The sequence below is a fragment of the Heterodontus francisci genome, chromosome 4 (genome assembly GCF_036365525.1).
Source record: "Heterodontus francisci isolate sHetFra1 chromosome 4, sHetFra1.hap1, whole genome shotgun sequence".
NCBI classification, from domain to species: domain Eukaryota; kingdom Metazoa; phylum Chordata; class Chondrichthyes; order Heterodontiformes; family Heterodontidae; genus Heterodontus; species Heterodontus francisci.
Window position 1 is genome coordinate 27037174 of NC_090374.1, and position 16834 is coordinate 27054007.

The 16834-nt window shown below is 45.7% G+C and overlaps 2 protein-coding genes across 12 annotated transcripts in view; one reads left to right on the forward strand and one right to left on the reverse strand.

Moving 5' to 3' along the window:
- The window catches only part of fbxo8 (F-box protein 8), a 105110-nt gene extending 92031 nt beyond the window's left edge, over positions 1 to 13079 (reverse strand). For 3 of the 9 annotated variants that reach the window (XR_010974839.1, XM_068029306.1, XM_068029303.1), the window contains exon 1: positions 2498 to 2814. Coding sequence is in view for 3 of the 9 variants with exons in the window: in XM_068029306.1 (XP_067885407.1) it covers positions 2498 to 2602 (105 nt within the window). In the remaining 6 variants the exon portion in view is untranslated. Of the gene's footprint in view, positions 1 to 2497; positions 2815 to 12782 lie in introns of those variants that run through there. The other 6 variants (XM_068029307.1, XM_068029310.1, XM_068029309.1 and 3 more) reach the window with 4 other exon arrangements.
- Positions 1 to 16834, forward strand: part of cep44 (centrosomal protein 44) — a 138496-nt gene that overhangs the window by 6492 nt on the left and 115170 nt on the right. The window contains exon 1 of one of the 3 annotated variants that reach the window (XM_068029298.1): positions 12764 to 12849. The exons of 1 other annotated variant lie outside the window; for it this stretch is intronic. The gene's annotated coding sequence lies outside the window, so the exon portion shown is untranslated. Of the gene's footprint in view, positions 1 to 12763; positions 12850 to 13131; positions 13238 to 16834 lie in introns of those variants that run through there. One more of the 3 variants, XM_068029299.1, reaches the window with a different exon arrangement.

Sequence of the window (16834 nt, forward strand, 5' to 3'; positions counted from 1 at the left end):
AATTTGGGTTTCCCCACATGCTGTGGTGCAAGTCACCTACTGCTGCTGCTGGTGAGAGCATGGGAAGATGGGAGTCTGATCCCCAAGGTAGGGAGGGGCTGATCACTGACCCCGGAGGACAGGTCCATGGAGTGGGGTGGTCTCTCATGGAGGGAGTGGAGGGAGGGGAGGGAGCATGGGGGCCCAATCCCCAAGGTGGGGTATGGGGATGGTGGCGGAAGAGAGCACTTACCTTCTCCCTGAAGCTGTCCTCCTGTCCCTTCATCTGCCAGGTTTCCCAAAGGCCTGGGAAACCTGAACATCAACAGTTAAACCTGGAAAGAAGGTTAAATCAGAGGCTACAAGCCTTATTAAAATATTTAGTTGACTAACGTGCCCCCTGGGAGCTGGTTGTTTCCCCACCCTTTGTCCCACTTCCATTGGGGCATTTTTTTTTTTATTTTAACATCTCACCAGATCCCCACCTGACCTGTTTTTGGGAGTTAAGATTCAGCCTCATGTTTTTGGATGATGTCGTGAAGAGGCAGCATATAGATGAGAAAAAGGGGCCAGGGTTAGATCCTTTGGGGTCTCCAGAGGCAATGGCGCAGGGCAGGAACAGAAGCCATTGAATGAGTTTCTCTGGCTACAACTGCAATGTGCAACGGCGATGCACGCAACAGCAGTCTCACTCAGCTGGACAACGCAGGAGAGACATTGGAAGAGGATGGTGTGGCCAAATGTATCAGAGGCTGCAGAGCTGTCATGGAGGATAAAGAGGGACAGTGCACCACAGCTGCAGTCACACAGGAGGTCATTTGAGACTTTGAATAGAGACATTTCAGTGATATAGCAGGGGCAGAAATGTGATTGGAGGGGTTCAAATATGGAGTTGCGGTTCCAACAGTAAGTGGCCTCAACGTATTCGAAGGAGATGATATTTAAATATTGTGATGTAATCAATTCAAGTTTAACAGATAGTAATCTACAAATTATTATGAGGCAATATACCAGTTAGTATATTCTGTTATTTGTGTGAATCACATGCATCAATTTCCAGTAACTTGATTAAACAAATCCTCTGGTGGCACAATTAAACCTCTGAATTTTTCTGTGCATTGTTTACCTTGATAAAAATAACAAGCCTGAAGAAATGAGAAAAACAAAATCCTATCTGATAGTCACAGTCTAAGTAACATGCAAAATTTCTAATATTCTCAAATAAATCTTTGTATTCCTGCAATAAAATATTCTGTATTCATCATATCACAAGGTACCACATTGACAAGTTGAGATGACATTATAAATGTAATGATAAAGTATTCTGTATTGTATTACAAGACCCTTAACCATAACATTGTTATCTCCAGACTCAACTATTTCAATGCACTCCTGACCAGCCTCCCACCTTGCACTCTCTGTAAATTTGAGTTCATGGAAAACTCTGCTGCCTTTACCCTAATTCGCACCCATTCTCGTTCACCCCTGTGCTTGCTAGCCTACAATGTCCCAGTTTAGCAATGCCTCCATTTCAAAATTCTCATTCTTCTTTTTAAAGTCCCTCCATGGCCTCACCCCTCCCTATCTCTGTAAGCTCCTCCAGCCCCACAACCGTCCAAAATCTTTCCTCTCCTCCAATTCTGACCTCTTACACATTCCTAATTTTCAACACTCTACCATTGGAGGTCATGCCTTCAGCAGTCTAGATCCTAATCTCTGAATTTCCCTCAGTAAACCTCATGTCTCTCTACCTCTCTGCACCTTGAAGATGCTCCTTAAAACCTACCTCTTTGACCAAGCCTTAGGCCACCTGACGTTATATTTCCTTATGTGGCTTGTTGTCAGATAACACTCCTACTAAGAGCCTTGGGATGTTTTACCACGTTAAAGGTGCTATATAAATGCCTGTTATAACTTATAACAGGCTTTAAAAAAAATCACATTATAAAACTAAATGAGGGACATAGGATAATAGACAATAATTCAATCTTAGAAATCACATGATAAAGAATGTGATATCATCATTTGAACAACTCAATTGGATTTTTGCTTTGTAATCCTCTCCAACTATTCTGTATCTTCTGAATCGAGTGTGTCAACACTGCACTGTGCAGCCTTTATCCAAGCTGTTGGCTCTGCTTATCCAACCTACTAATCCCTTGTGTCTCATTTAGTCTCTGTGCATTTGTATGCAAAAACTGTTGGTTTTGCCTTTTTGAAGTGGTAATTTGGAAAATGCTACGACCTTACTGAGGACTTAAAACAGTCAATAAGACAACAGCCTTTTCCAGTCAACCTTAAGAGAAAACATTTCTCTTTAATTGAGGGAGCCGGGTAATGAATCTTTATGCTCAGAAAGATAAGGGATGTTAGCGCTGGGGAACTAAATTACATTACACATGCAGTGTCAGAAAAAGCACTCCCAAATCAGCTGCAAATGAATAGTGAAACTCCATTTACTATGACCTAATCCCAGCAGGGTGTTGCCTATTGTGCCAGAGTGACAATTTCCACTTACCGCACCAACTATCCTGTGACTCCTCAATGCAATTTGTCCCAAATTAAATCCAGCCTTACTAGGGACTGGGTTGAAACTGCCCGAGTTCAATTCACAGAGGATCATCGCAGCCTTTGAACAAAGACTTTAATCCCATCAATCTGTGCTGGATTTAAGTCACTGCCCTTGAGGTGAAAGTACAGTATCAAAGCCGCTTCAAGCACTAGAATCTGTTCGCCATGCACTACAGCATTTTATAGAATCGTGTGGCTTCTAAAGTAGTGCAAATGTACTACGCCTGTCCCCCAGTCCCCCACGGGAGATCCGATTTTCAATCACCGCTGGCACTAAAAGGACAAGTAAATCACAAAACTTGGAGGGGCACTTAAGTGAAGCTGGCAGAACTCCAGCCTTGCCCAAGAGGATTCAGCCTTCAAGCCCAGGCACTCCAAACAGACTCTTAAAGAACCAGCAGAAATCACGATCAGGAGAATCATTTTCGCAAACATTTCCCGAGGAACTGTCAAACAAATCATAGAATGGTCTTCTTTGGGCCTCCTTATCTCGAGAGACAATGGATACGCGCCTGGAGGTGGTCAGTGGTTTGTGAAGCAGCGCCTGGAGTGGCTATAAAGGCCAATTCTGGAGTGACAGGCTCTTCCACAGGTGCTGCAGAGAAATTTGTTTGTTGGGGCTGTTGCACAGTTGGCTCTCCCCTTGCGCCTCTGTCTTTTTTCCTGCCAACTACTAAGTCTCTTCGACTCGCCACAATTTAGCCCTGTCTTTATGGCTGCCCGCCAGCTCTGGCGAATGCTGGCAACTGACTCCCACGACTTGTGATCAATGTCACACGATTTCATGTCGCGTTTGCAGACGTCTTTATAACGGAGACATGGACGGCCGGTGGGTCTGATACCAGTGGCGAGCTCGCTGTACAATGTGTCTTTGGGGATCCTGCCATCTTCCATGCGGCTCACATGGCCAAGCCATCTCAAGCGCCGCTGACTCAGTAGTGTGTATAAGCTGGGGGTGTTGGCCGCTTCAAGGACTTCTGTGTTGGAGATATAGTCCTGCCACCTGATGCCAAGTATTCTCCGAAGGCAGCGAAGATGGAATGAATTGAGACGTCGCTCTTGGCTGGCATACGTTGTCCAGGCCTCGCTGCCGTAGAGCAAGGTACTGAGGACACAGGCCTGATACACTCGGACTTTTGTGTTCCGTGTCAGTGCGCCATTTTCCCACACTCTCTTGGCCAGTCTGGACATAGCAGTGGAAGCCTTACCCATGCGCTTGTTGATTTCTGCATCTAGAGACAGGTTACTGGTGATAGTTGAGCCTAGGTAGGTGAACTCTTGAACCACTTCCAGAGCGTGGTCGCCAATATTGATGGATGGAGCATTTCTGACATCCTGCCCCATGATGTTCGTTTTCTTGAGGCTGATGGTTAGGCCAAATTCATTGCAGGCAGACGCAAACCTGTCGATGAGACTCTGCAGGCATTCTTCAGTGTGAGACGTTAAAGCAGCATCGTCAGCAAAGAGGAGTTCTCTGATGAGGACTTTCCGTACTTTGGACTTCGCTCTTAGACGGGCAAGGTTGAACAACCTGCCCCCTGATCTTGTGTGGAGGAAAATTCCTTCTTCAGAGGATTTGAACGCATGTGAAAGCAGCAGGGAGAAGAAAATCCCAAAAAGTGTGGGTGCGAGAACACAGCCCTGTTTCACACCACTCAGGATAGGAAAGGGCTCTGATGAGGAGCCACCATGTTGAATTGTGCCTTTCATATTGTCATGGAATGAGGTGATGATACTTAGTAGCTTTGGTGGACATCCGATCTTTTCTAGTAGTCTGAAGAGACCACGTCTGCTGACGAGGTCAAAGGCTTTGGTGAGATCAATGAAAGCAATGTAGAGGGGCATCTGTTGTTCACGGCATTTCTCCTGTATCTGACGAAGGGAGAACAGCATGTCAATAGTCGATCTCTCTGCACGAAAGCCACACTGTGCCTCAGGGTAGACGCGCTCGGCCAGCTTCTGGAGCCTGTTCAGAGCGACTCGAGCAAAGACTTTCCCCACTATGCTGAGCAGGGAGATTCCACGGTAGTTGTTGCAGTCACCGCGGTCACCTTTGTTTTTATAGAGGGTGATGATGTTGGCATCGCGCATGTCCTGGGGTACTGCTCCCTCGTCCCAGCACAGGCATAGCAGTTCATGTAGTGCTGAGAGTATAGCAGGCTTGGCACTCTTGATTATTTCAGGGGTAATGCTGTACAGCACAGAAAGCCACTCAGTCTATTGCACCTGTGTCAGCTTTTTGACAGAGCTATCCAATTCGTCCCACTCCCTTGCCCTTTCCCCAAAGCCCTACAATTTATCCGATTCCCTGTTGAAAGTTAGTACTGAATCTGCTTTCCCTTTTAGGCAGTACATTCCAGATCATGACAACACACTGCACAAAAGAATTTCTCCTCATCTCACCCTTGTTTCATTTGCCAATTACCTTTACTAAATTTTTACTGACTGTAAGACAAATAGCAGTCCATATTAATATGTAGTGCCAGTGTTAAGCTATGACACAATATCAGAAGGAATTTGACATTCAGCATGGTGGGGGAAGAGGGGCGGAAAAACAATAAATCCTGTCGCAGATTGGTTCCCATGATTCCACCCAGGCCACAGGATTCTGAATTACAGGCATCGGGGTGGCTCCAAGGCAGTTGAAATAATGTTGATGGGACCTGGTGCTCATGGAAATGAGGCATCTGCAGGAGGAACAGTCGCAACCATGCAATCTGTCATCGTGGAGGACATATACAAATTAAAACAGAACCCAAATGACTAACATTTGCCTTGCATTTGGTCAAGATTCAATGAATACTGAACAGAATATTAAAGCAGAATATATACAATATTGTATGTTAAAACAGCAGGTTCTGGTAATGGTTCTGCTGTTGCCATTTACAGCTCCTAAAGACGCATCTTTTGTTTCTTTATTTGTGCCGTGACCATCCCCTTTTGCCTTTATACCATCATCACTTTTGTTATTTAATCACTCAGGCCCGCCACCCTATCACAGACTTTCCCTTCTGCTCTCCCTACCATGCTCCAGCTTTTCTCTGGCTCTGTACTTGCTCATAAATTGTTAAATCTCTAATCAGTTCCAACAAAAGGTCATCGACCTGAAACGGGGGGGGGGGGGGGGGGGCGGCGGTGGTGTGAAATTCCGGCCGTTCACTGTTTCTTTCTCCACAGATGCTACCTGACCAGCTGAGTATTGCCAAAATTTTTTGTTTGCATTATGTGCATACTAATTTGTTCGTGCCAACACCTGTAACATCTGTATTATATCTCAATATGTGCTTTACAGTTTTGTTAAAAATACTTATTTCCCTGTGAAACATTGCTAAAAGTTAATCCTGAAGTGCCACTTTGCCGGAGGATGCGGTGGCACACAAGTTCTGCTGCAGAGGACTTTGATGGGGCAGCCTACAGAAGAGTGCTGACGAGTATGTACAACGAAATGCTTGGTGCATTGGGAAGCCTGCCAGAAAGCATGCAGTCAATGTCAAACAGCATGGAGGAGTTCGGCACCATCTTGACACAGGGAGAGCTCGGAGCTTATCCTTTCCTGCACAGAAGTGGTGGCCAACTCTATTCACACATTTATAGAATCAACCATGATCCAGGATCTGATGGCCAATGTCTCAGCTTCCATTGCAGCAAAAAGCAGCAATATCTAAGTGCTGCAGTGGAAGCTAGGATACTGTCATGCACGGGCAGTCTGCTGCCATGTAAGCTCATCAGGGCTGTGGATGATTGTGTTCAAAGGGGCTTGCAGGGTGTCACAATGGTCTGGAAATCTGTCCTCCAACAGATTACTCAGATTGCTGAGGGGCCATGCCAAGGGAGTGGCAGTGGTTCCAAGGAGTAGGAACCTGCTGTCCTCTCTCAGGGCGACAGCATTCATGCTCCCACCACAGCCACTCAGCATGCCAGCCACTCATGCTGAGGTGGTGCAGTCCAGACAAGCCTTCTAGGCTCAGAGCTACTAGAGGCCACCCTCCAATGACATCTGCCGCTTCCTCCACTGAAAATCAGCAGCCTTCCACCAGCTATGTGCTGCAGCCACTGGGGTTGCATTGCATAGCAGCACTGGGATAGGTAAAAGCACACGGAAGACATGCACTAAGGGAATGCACAAGGGTGATTAGTTTACATTTCATAGAATCATTGAATCATAGAAAGTTTAAGGCACAGAAAGAGGCCACTTGGCCCATCGTGTCTGTGCCTGCCGAAAAATGATCGACCCATTCTAATCCCACCTTCCAGTATTTGGTCCATATCCCTGCAGATTACACCACCTGAGGTGCATCTCCAGACTCCTTTTGAATGAGTTGAGGGTTTCTGTCTCAACTACCCTTTCAGACAGTGAGTTCCAGACCCCCACCACCCGCAGGGTGAAAAAGGTTTCCTTCATCTCCCCTCTAATTTTTCTACCAATCACTTTACATCTATGCTTCCTAGTCACTGACCTCTCTGCTAAGGTAAATAGGTCCTTCACCTCCACTCTATCCAGGCCCCTCAAAATTTTGTACATTTCAATCAGATCGCCCCCTCAGCCTTCTCTGTTCCAAGGAGAACATCCCCAGCCTATCCAATCTTTCCTCATAGCTGCATTTTTCCAGTCCTGGCAACATTCTCCTAAATCTCCTCTGTACCCTCTCGTAATGACATGATTTCATTTATAAATTTGGTTTGGAATGTTTCTTTTGTGGTGCCTTTTAGTTTTGCATTGTGATGGTCAGTGACAAAGGGAAGGCAAGGAGCAAGTATGTTGGTGAATAGGAAACTGGGGTTGTGGTTGCTGGTATCGTATTTGCATTGGCTCTTCACGGACAGCTTGGGCAGAAAGGGCTGTCTTGGAGGCCTCCTCCTTTCCTCCACAGCTGGTCTCTCTATCCAGCAGCTCTCTCTTCAGGTGTTGTCCCCCTCCTTTAAATCTACCATCATCACCTCTCTCCTCAAAAAACCAACCCTTGATCCCAACACCGTTGCAAACTATCATCACACCTGCAATCTCCTTTTCCTCTCCATAGTCCTTGAATGTGTTGTCCCTTTCCAAACCAGTTTCCATCTTTCCCGGAACTCCATGTTTGAATCCCTCCAGTCAGGTTTCCACCCCTGCCACCGTCTCGAAACAGCTCTTATCTAAGTCACAAATAACATCCTATGTGACTATGACAAAGGTAAACTTTCCCTCGTCATCCTTTGGCACGTTTGACCACAACATCCTCTTCCAATGCCTCTTCACTGCCGTCCAGCGGGTGGGACTGCTCTCACCTGGTTCTATTCTTATCTATCTAATTGCAAGTGATTCTCTGGATACAATATCTTCAACCCTGCTCCTGCACCGTTAGGTCTAGTGTCCCCCAACGATTTATCCTTGGCTCCCTATTTCTCATCTACCTGCTGCTCCTCGGTGACATCATCTGACGACACCCAGCTCTACCTCACGAACGCCTTTTGCACTACCTTCTCCATTGTTGCTAAACTATCAGGCTGCTTATCTGACATCCAGTATTGGATGAGCAGAAACTTCCTCCTATTAAATAGTGGGAAGATTGAAGCCATTTTGTTTTCGGTCCCTATTCCAAGCTCCATTCCCTCTCCCTGGCAACAGCTGAGATGAAGCCAATCTGTTCGCAACCATGGAGTGCCATTTGACCTGGAGATGACCTTCCAGCCTCAAAGTCATGCCATCACTAAGACCACCTATTTCTACCTATGGTGACATCGACCCCGACTTCGCCCTTCTACTGAAACTCTCATCCCTTTCTTCGTTACCTCTAAACTTGACTATTCCGACACACTCCTGGCTGGTCTCCCACATTCTACCCTCCGTAAACTTGACGTCGTCCAAAACTCTGCTGCCTGCATCTTAACTCACACCAACTTCCATTCACCTAAATGCGCTGTGCTCGCTGACCTACATTGGCTCCCAGTCAAGGAACATCTTGATTTTAAAATGCTTATCCTCATTTTTAAATCTCCTCCAGCCCCACAACTCTCAGAGATATCTAACGCTCATCTAATTCTGGCCTCTTGAACATCCCTGATTTTAATTGCCTCACCATTGATGGTGATTCCTTCAGTTGTCTGGGCCCTAAGCTCTGGAATACCTCCCTACACCTCTCCACGTTCCTTTCCTCCTTTAAGACACTCCCTAAAACCTACCTCTTTGACAAAACTTTCAGTCATCCTAATATCTCGTTATGTGGCTCAGTGTCACATTTTGTTTAACAGTGCTCCTGTGAAGTGCCTTGGGACATTTTATGATGTTAAAGGAGCTACATAAATATAAGTTGCTGTTGTTCACCATATAGCTGGTAGCAACAGCTGTCCTCTGATCTCTGATGATGGCAAAGGTGTGCAGTATGCAGCAGATTCCCACATGTCTTTACACCCACTCTGCCGAGAGCAGCAATGTTCACTTAGTATGGTCCAGCCAGTGGAAACGTTATTTCAACACACCAATGGCTAACCTATCACATATCACGGGGTAGCATGGATTTCATTGTATGCACGTGATGATTACACAATGTTCAGCACCATTTGCAACTCCTCAGATACTGACGCAGTCTATGCAGAAGTGCAGCAAGACCTGGACAAAATCCAGGTTTGGGCTGATAAGTGGCAAGTAACATTCGTGCCACACAAGTGCCGGGCAATGACCATCTCCCCTTGATATTTAATGGCATTACAATCACTGAATTCCTCCCCCCACCTCCCCACTATCAACATTCTGGGAGTTACCATTGACCAGAAACTGAACTAGAGTAGCCATATAAATACTGTGGCTACAAGAGCAATCAGAGGATAGGAATCCTGCGGCGAGTAACTCACCTCCTGACTCCCCACAGGGTTGTCCACCGTCTACAAGGCACAAGTCAGGAGTGTGATGGAACACTCTCCACTTGCCTGGATGGGTGCAGCTCCAACAACACTCAAGAAGCTCGACACAGGGAAGCACAGTGGCGCAGTGGTTAGCACCGCAGCCTCACAGCTCCAGCGACCTGGGTTCAGTTCTGGGTCCTGCCTGTATGGAGTTTGCAAGTTCTCCCTGTGATGGCGTGGGTTTCTGCCCGGTGCTCCGGTTTCCTCCCACAGCCAAAGACTTGCAGGTTGATAAGTAAATTGGCCATTGTAAACTGCCCCTACTGTGGGTAGGTGGTAGGAGGATTGTGGGGATGTGGTAGGGATTAGTATAAATGGGTTGGCACAGACTCGGTGGGCCGAAGAGCCTGTTTCAGTGCTGTATCTCTCTCTCTATGACCATCCAGGACAAGGCAGCCCGCTTGATTGCCACACTGTCCACAAACATTCACACCCTCCACTCCCATTGTATATGGTACACGCTGCCGCCACTATGCAAGATACAATGCACCAAGGCTGCTCAGGCAGCACCTTCCAAACCCGTGACCTCTATCATCTAGAAGGACAAGGGGAGCAGATGTGTCGGAACACCACTACCTGTAATTTCCCCTCCAAGCCATACACCATCCTGACTTGGAGCTATATTACCGTTCCTTCACTGTCCCTGGGTCAAAATCCTGGAACTCTCTTCCTAATAGCACTATTGGTGTACCTAGACCACATGGACTGCAGCAGTTCAAGAAGGCCACTCACCACCACCTTCTCATGGGCAATAAATGCTGGCCTGGCCAGTGATGCCCACATCCAACAAAACGAGTAAAAAAAAAACGCTGTGCATGTGTTGCACACCAGAATCATGGCCCATGTCATCAGTGGATAACCACCCTTTGATCTGGCATGTTGGCCCAATTGCAGATGGCACAGCAGACTGCTGAATGAAGGCATCATGCCTGTCGCCAGGATAATGGACATCAAATTACATGATTCTCTGCCTACAACTGCACCCAAGCTGGAGGCTGAAGGGATGGAATCCCTTTCGGTTACAGTATATGGCAGAGTTGATAAGCAGTGCCCCTAAAGCGATGTGTGCAGTCAATAGCACCATGCAGAATGGGGAAACCTGCACTCTGAGCCGAGCCACATACTTGCTCTGCTTGTTGGTCTCTAGTAAGAGAAAATGAAATGCCGTTTGCTCTGTTTGAATAGACAGCCTCAGTGATCTCCATTATGTATTAGTAGACAGAAAACTGTGAGCAGTTGCAAATATTTCCATTCCTGTCTAGAAGGATCCAGATGCATAAAGGTTCATCCCTCTGGTCACCTTCGCAGTCACTGATAATGCAGTCCTTGCCTGCTCTGAAGTTACAGTTGTGGCTGCAGCAAGTATCAGCTTTCAATAAATCCCCCCTTTCTTGAATACCCTGGGTGGATGTGGCCTCCTACTGAGAGCCCTTCTCCCCAAACCCCCTCTTCTAGCAGCTTGCCCTGCTCTGCATATTGTGTGATCATTACCCCAATCATGCTGTATTCCAAGAGGAAGGCTAACTACTGCATCCATGTCTGGGAGCAACTGTTTTTTTTACTGAAACTTATGCAGGAAAAACTCCTTCAACACCTGCCACACAACTCCCTGTTGACTTTTGTAATTTGGAAGAACTTGAGAAAGCACCAAACACTTGTATAATCATCACATCAGCCAGAATAAATCAATCAGCAACTAACCTGCAAGTAGTTGATGATCCCTGAAATAATTCTGGGTGGGGTCATTCCTGTTACTTAACAAGGGGCAGCACAGTGGCGCAGTGGTTAGCACCGCAGCCTCACAGCTCCAGCGACCCGGGTTCAATTCTGGGTACTGCCTGTGTGGAGTTTGCAAGTTCTCCCTGTGTCTGCGTGGGTTTCCTCCCACATGCCAAAAGACTTGCAGGTTGATAGGTAAATTGGCCATTATAAGTTGCCCCCAGTATAGGTAGGTGGTAGGGAAATATAGGGACAGGTGGGGATGTGGTAAGAATATGGAATTAGTGTAGGATTAGTATAAATGGGTTGTTGATGGTCAGCACAGGCTCGGTGGGCCGAAGGGCCTGTTTCAGTGCTGTATCTCTAAACTAAAATGTTAAGAGAGAGTGTTGACTGGAGTTTTGAGCTCCAAAATGGCACTGCTAGATTCAAATAAACGTTGCACCCTGACATGATCTTTCTGCTCTGCTTACTTTGTGCAGGCATTAACTGCATACATGCTCCAATGCAATTCACAGGAGTGTGCACACATGCATCAGATGCCATTTTGGTGCCTGAAAAGAACCTGTAGCACTCAGGAAATGAGGGCTAGGGAGCCCAATTTTGAAACCTGTCTTTTAAAAATTAAGGTATCACACTGTCAACAACTGTAACCAAATCTAAATAAAAAAAACAAGACATTGTAAAAGCTAGAAAGCTGAAACAGATAAAGCTGGAAGCACAGAACCGTGGAAAGAACACACAGCTCATATTTTGGGCTTGCACCTGTCTCAAGACTGAAAAAGAAAACAACGAAGAGACAGTGGCGCAGTGGTTAGCACCGCAGCCTCACAGCTCCAGCGACCCTGTTCTCCCTATGACTGCGTGGGTTTTCGCTGGGTGCACTGGTTTCCTCCCACTGCCAATGACTTGCAGGTTGATAGGTAAATTGGCCATTATAAATTGCCCCTAGTATAGGTAGGTGGTAGGGGAAGGTGGGGATGTGGTAGGGAAATGGGATTAGTGTAGGATTAGTATAAAGGGGTGGTTAATGGTCGGCACAGACTCGGTGGGCCGAAGTGCCTCTTTCAGTGCTGTATCACTAAATAAATAAAAAATAAGTAAATGGGGGCACAAAGTTTATTTAGTTTTTGCTCCCCTTTTATGAAATCTATAGATATGGTTTCCCATCACTGTGGTCTGCTACTTTGTGTGTATCCAGATTTATAGCTTGTTTCTACAATTGGATAAAACTGCAATATTCCAATCCCCAACACTTCAGCAACAGGAACATAGTTTGCAATTCCTACAGAAAACATTGCAAATTGAATACTTATAGAGAGAGATTCAACTTCGGGTTTCCTGTGTTACTTTTGTTTTTGTTTTGGAAAATGCTATCTGGAGCTAAATGTCACTCGACGCCCCCGACCAAAAGTCTCAGCAATTCAAACATTTACTCTTCCCCTCCCCCCAGCTTCTGTGACCATTGCGCAACCTAACCTGCGAGGCGTCAATAATGACCCGCCTTTGGTCACCGCCGATTGGGTGTGCAGTGCCCATCGCGGCTGCCGATTGGCCGGAGCCGGCTGTCAATGCTTGACGTACAGCAGCTGTCACTGTCAAGTTAGGACGGCTGAGCAATAGACTCCACCTACCTGTTGGAGCCGCAGTTGCTTCGATTTCCACGACGGTTCCAGAACAACAACAATAGCGAAGGAGAAGGTACAGGACGGAAAAAAGGTCCAGGGGAGGGAGAGGGTGAAATTACTATCGGCCGACAAAAAAATAAATCGGCCGGTAAAAGTCTTTGTTCAGATCCATCCGTGGGCGGCACTTCAGGGGAAGGGAGGAAAAAAAATAAATCAATTAAAAACCGCCACGATACTTTCACTTTAAACCCCTCCTGCGTCTAATTAACTTTTTCTAAAAGTCGTTTGCGTGAAAGCGGACGTCGGCGTAAAGCCCGTGACGCAATCACGCTGGACGTTTGTTATTGGTGGAAGTGACGCCATCGCTCGTGGGTGTTTCCGGAGGGTTACGTGATTTCGGGGGTGACTATCCTGATCTGAAGTCAGAATGTTGTAGGTTCAAGTCCCGCCCAAGATACCTGGTACGTAATCCACACGGACACTCCCAGTGCCATACTGTTTTGAGAGCTGTGTACTATGATCTTCCATAGAATGATTGCAGCACAGAAAAAGGCCATTTGGCTCATCACGTCTGTCCCCGTCGCCCTACAAATTTTTTTTCTCTCCTCAGGTAAATATCCAGTTCCGTCTTGAAGGCCTGGATTGAACCTGCCTCCACCACACTCTCAGGCAGTGCATTCCAGATCCTAATCACTCACTGCATAATAAAGATTTTTCACCTGTCACTGTTGCTTCTTTTGCCAATCATCTTAAATCGGTGTCCTCTGCCAATGGGACCAGTTTCTCCCCATCTACTCTTTCGGATGAGACATTAAACTGAGATATTCCTGCTGCCCCACCATTATTTACCCTCTTGTTGGGGACATTATATTTCCTGTTTCAAAGAGGTAGGGAAGATCTGCCGGGTGTCCTGGATATTTAAATAATATTCTACTTTTCTATTCTTCCCACATTATAATTAATCTGCCAAATTTTTGCCCACTCACTTAACCTATCTATAATCCCTTTGCAGACTCTTTTTGTGCATCTATTGTCAGCAAATTTGGCTACAATACATTCGGTCCCTTTTTCCAAGTCATTTATATAGATCGTAAATAGTAGAGGCTGATTCCTGTGGCACTCTACTAGTTACAGTTTGCAAACCTGAAAATGCCCCATTTATCCTGTTTTTCCTTTTCCTGTTAGTTAACCAAGCTGCTATCCATGCTAATTTATTACCCCCAACACCATGAGCTCTTGTGTAGAACCATAGAAAAGTTATGGCACAGAAAGAGGCCATTCAGCCCATCGTGTCTCCGCTGGCTGAAAAAACTAGCTGCCCAATCTAATCCCATCTTCCAGCCTGGTCCATAGCCTTGCAGGTTACAGCACTTCAGGTGCATATCCAGGTACCTTTTAAATGAATTGAGGGTTTCTGCCTCCACCACCGATCCGGGCAGTGAATTCCAGATACCCACCACCCTCTGGGTGAAAAAGTTTTTCCTCATGTCGCCTCTAATCCTCCTATCAATAACCTTAAATCTGTGCCCCCTGCCTGTTAGGGGAAAAGGTTCTTCCTGTCTATCTAGACCCTTTATAATTTTGTACACCTCAATTAAGTCACCCCTCAGCCTCCTTTGTTCTTGGAAAAACAACCCTAGCTGATCCAATTTTTCCTTATAGCTGCAACTTTCAAGCCCTGGCAGCATTTTTGTAAACCCCCTCTGTACTCTCTCCAGAGCAACTATGTCTTTCCTGTATTGTGGTGACCAGAACTGTATGCAATATTCCAGCTGTGGCCTAGTCAGTGTTTTACACAGTTCCAGCTTTACATCCCTGCTTTTGTGTAGTAACCTTTTTTGTCACCTTACAGAATGCCTTTTGGAAATCCAAAGAAACTACATCTACTGGTTCCCTTTTATCCACCCGACTTGTTACATCCTCAAAGAACTGTAATCAATTTGTCAAACACCATTTCCCTTTCACAAAACCTAAATGCCCTGCTGCTACGTGCTTAATAGTGAATTCTAACATTTTCCTAATGACAGAAGTAAGGCGAACTGACCTATAGTTTCCTGCTTTTTATCTCCCTCCTTTCTTGAGGTCTTATATTTGTGGTGTCAATGCTCCTTCATACTGAAATTTTAGTATGAGTGCAAACTGATTTCCCACCAACACTAAACAGGCACTATAAATCCAGAATAAAAACAGAAAATTCTGGAAATACTCAGCAGGTCTAGCAGCATCTGTAGGAGAGGAAAAACAGAGTTAATGTTTCAGGTCTGTGAATGAAAGGTCACAGATCTGAAATGTTAAGTCTGATTCTCTCTCCACAGCTGCTGCTAGAATTGCTGAGTATTTCTAGTATTTTCTGGTTTTATTTCAGATTTCCAGCATCTGCATTATTTTGCTTTTGTATAACTGTAAATCCAAAATCAGGACCCAGTGCAAAATGAAGTGAAGCCCCCTGGTGGTCTCATTTCATTTCGCCCTGACCCTGTATTTTGATGTGTGGATTGAAAATCTACAAGGTTATCAAATCTGATTAACAAAATCTTCAGGGGTTTGTTTATAAAGCTCCTCCAACATAGTAAAACATTCCAACGCGGTACTGAGGGAGTGCTGGACTGTTGGAGCTACTGTCTTTTGAATGAGACATTACACCTCTCAGCTGGATGTGAAAAATACCATGAGTGTTTTGAAGAGTAGGGGAGCTATCTCTGGTGCCCTGACCAATATTTATTCCTAAACTAACATCATAAAGAAGATTATCTGGTCATTATCACATTGCTTTTTGTGGGAGTTTGCTGTGCACAAATTAGCTGCCACATTTCCTACATTGCAACAGTGACTATACTTCAAAAGTACTTCATTAGCTGTAAAACAGCTTGGGACATCCTGAGGTCATGTAAGGTGCTATATAACTAAGAGTTCCTTTTATAGGACAGGTGACCAATAACTTGGTTAAAGAGGTAGGTTGTTAAGGAGCATCTTAAAAGGTGGAGTAGTTTAGGTAGGGAATTCCGGGCCGAGGCAGCTGGAGATCCTAAGCTCGGAACTATTTCCTCTGAATTTAGATGTTGAGAATCATTGAATCATAAAATGGTTACAGCACAGAAGGAGGTTTTCAGCCCGTTCCATCTGTGCCAGCTCCCTGCAAGAGCAAATCAGCTAGTTCCATTCCTCTGCCCTTTTCCCCTGCAAATTTTTTCTCTTCAGGTAGTTATCCAATTCCCTTCTGAAAACTACATTTCAATCTGTCTCCACCACACTCTCAGGCAGTGCATTCCAGATTTTAACCACATGCTGTGTAAAAAAAAAGTTTTCCTTATGTCACCTTTGGTCCTTTTGCCATTCACCTTAAATTGGCGTCCTTTGATTCTCAACCCTTCCGCAAATGGGAAAGGTTTCTCCCTTTCTACTCTGTCGAGACCCCTCATGATTTTGAACAACTCTTTAAATCTCCTCTCAACTTTCTGTAACGTGAACAGCCCCAGCTTCTCCAATCTTAGCAATAACCTGCTCACTGACGCTCAGTTTGGTTTCCGCCACGGCCACTCAGCTCCTGACCTCGTTACAGCCTTGCTCCAAACATGGATAAAAGAGCTGAACACCAGAGGTGAGGTGAGAGTGATTGCCCTTGACATCAAGGCAGCATTTGACTGAGTATGGCATCAAGGAGCCCTAGTAAAACTGAAGTCAGTGAGAATCAGGGGGAAAACTCTCTGGTTGGAGTCATACCTAGTGCAAAGGAAGATGGTTGTGGTTGTTGGAAGTCAATCTTCTCAGCTCCAGGACATCACTTCAGGAGCTCCTCAGGGTAGCGTCCTTGGCCCAACCATCTTCAGCTGCTTCATTAATTACTTTCCTTCAGTCATAAGGTAAGAGGTGGGGATGTTTGCTGATGATTGTACAATGTTCAGCACCATTTGCGACTTCTCAGGTACTGAAGCAGCCCGTGTAGAAATGCAGCAAGACCTGGACAATATCCAGGCTTGGGCTGATAAGTAGCAAGCAACATTCGCGCCACACAAGTGCCAGGTAATGACCATCTCCAACAAGAGAGAATCTAACCATCT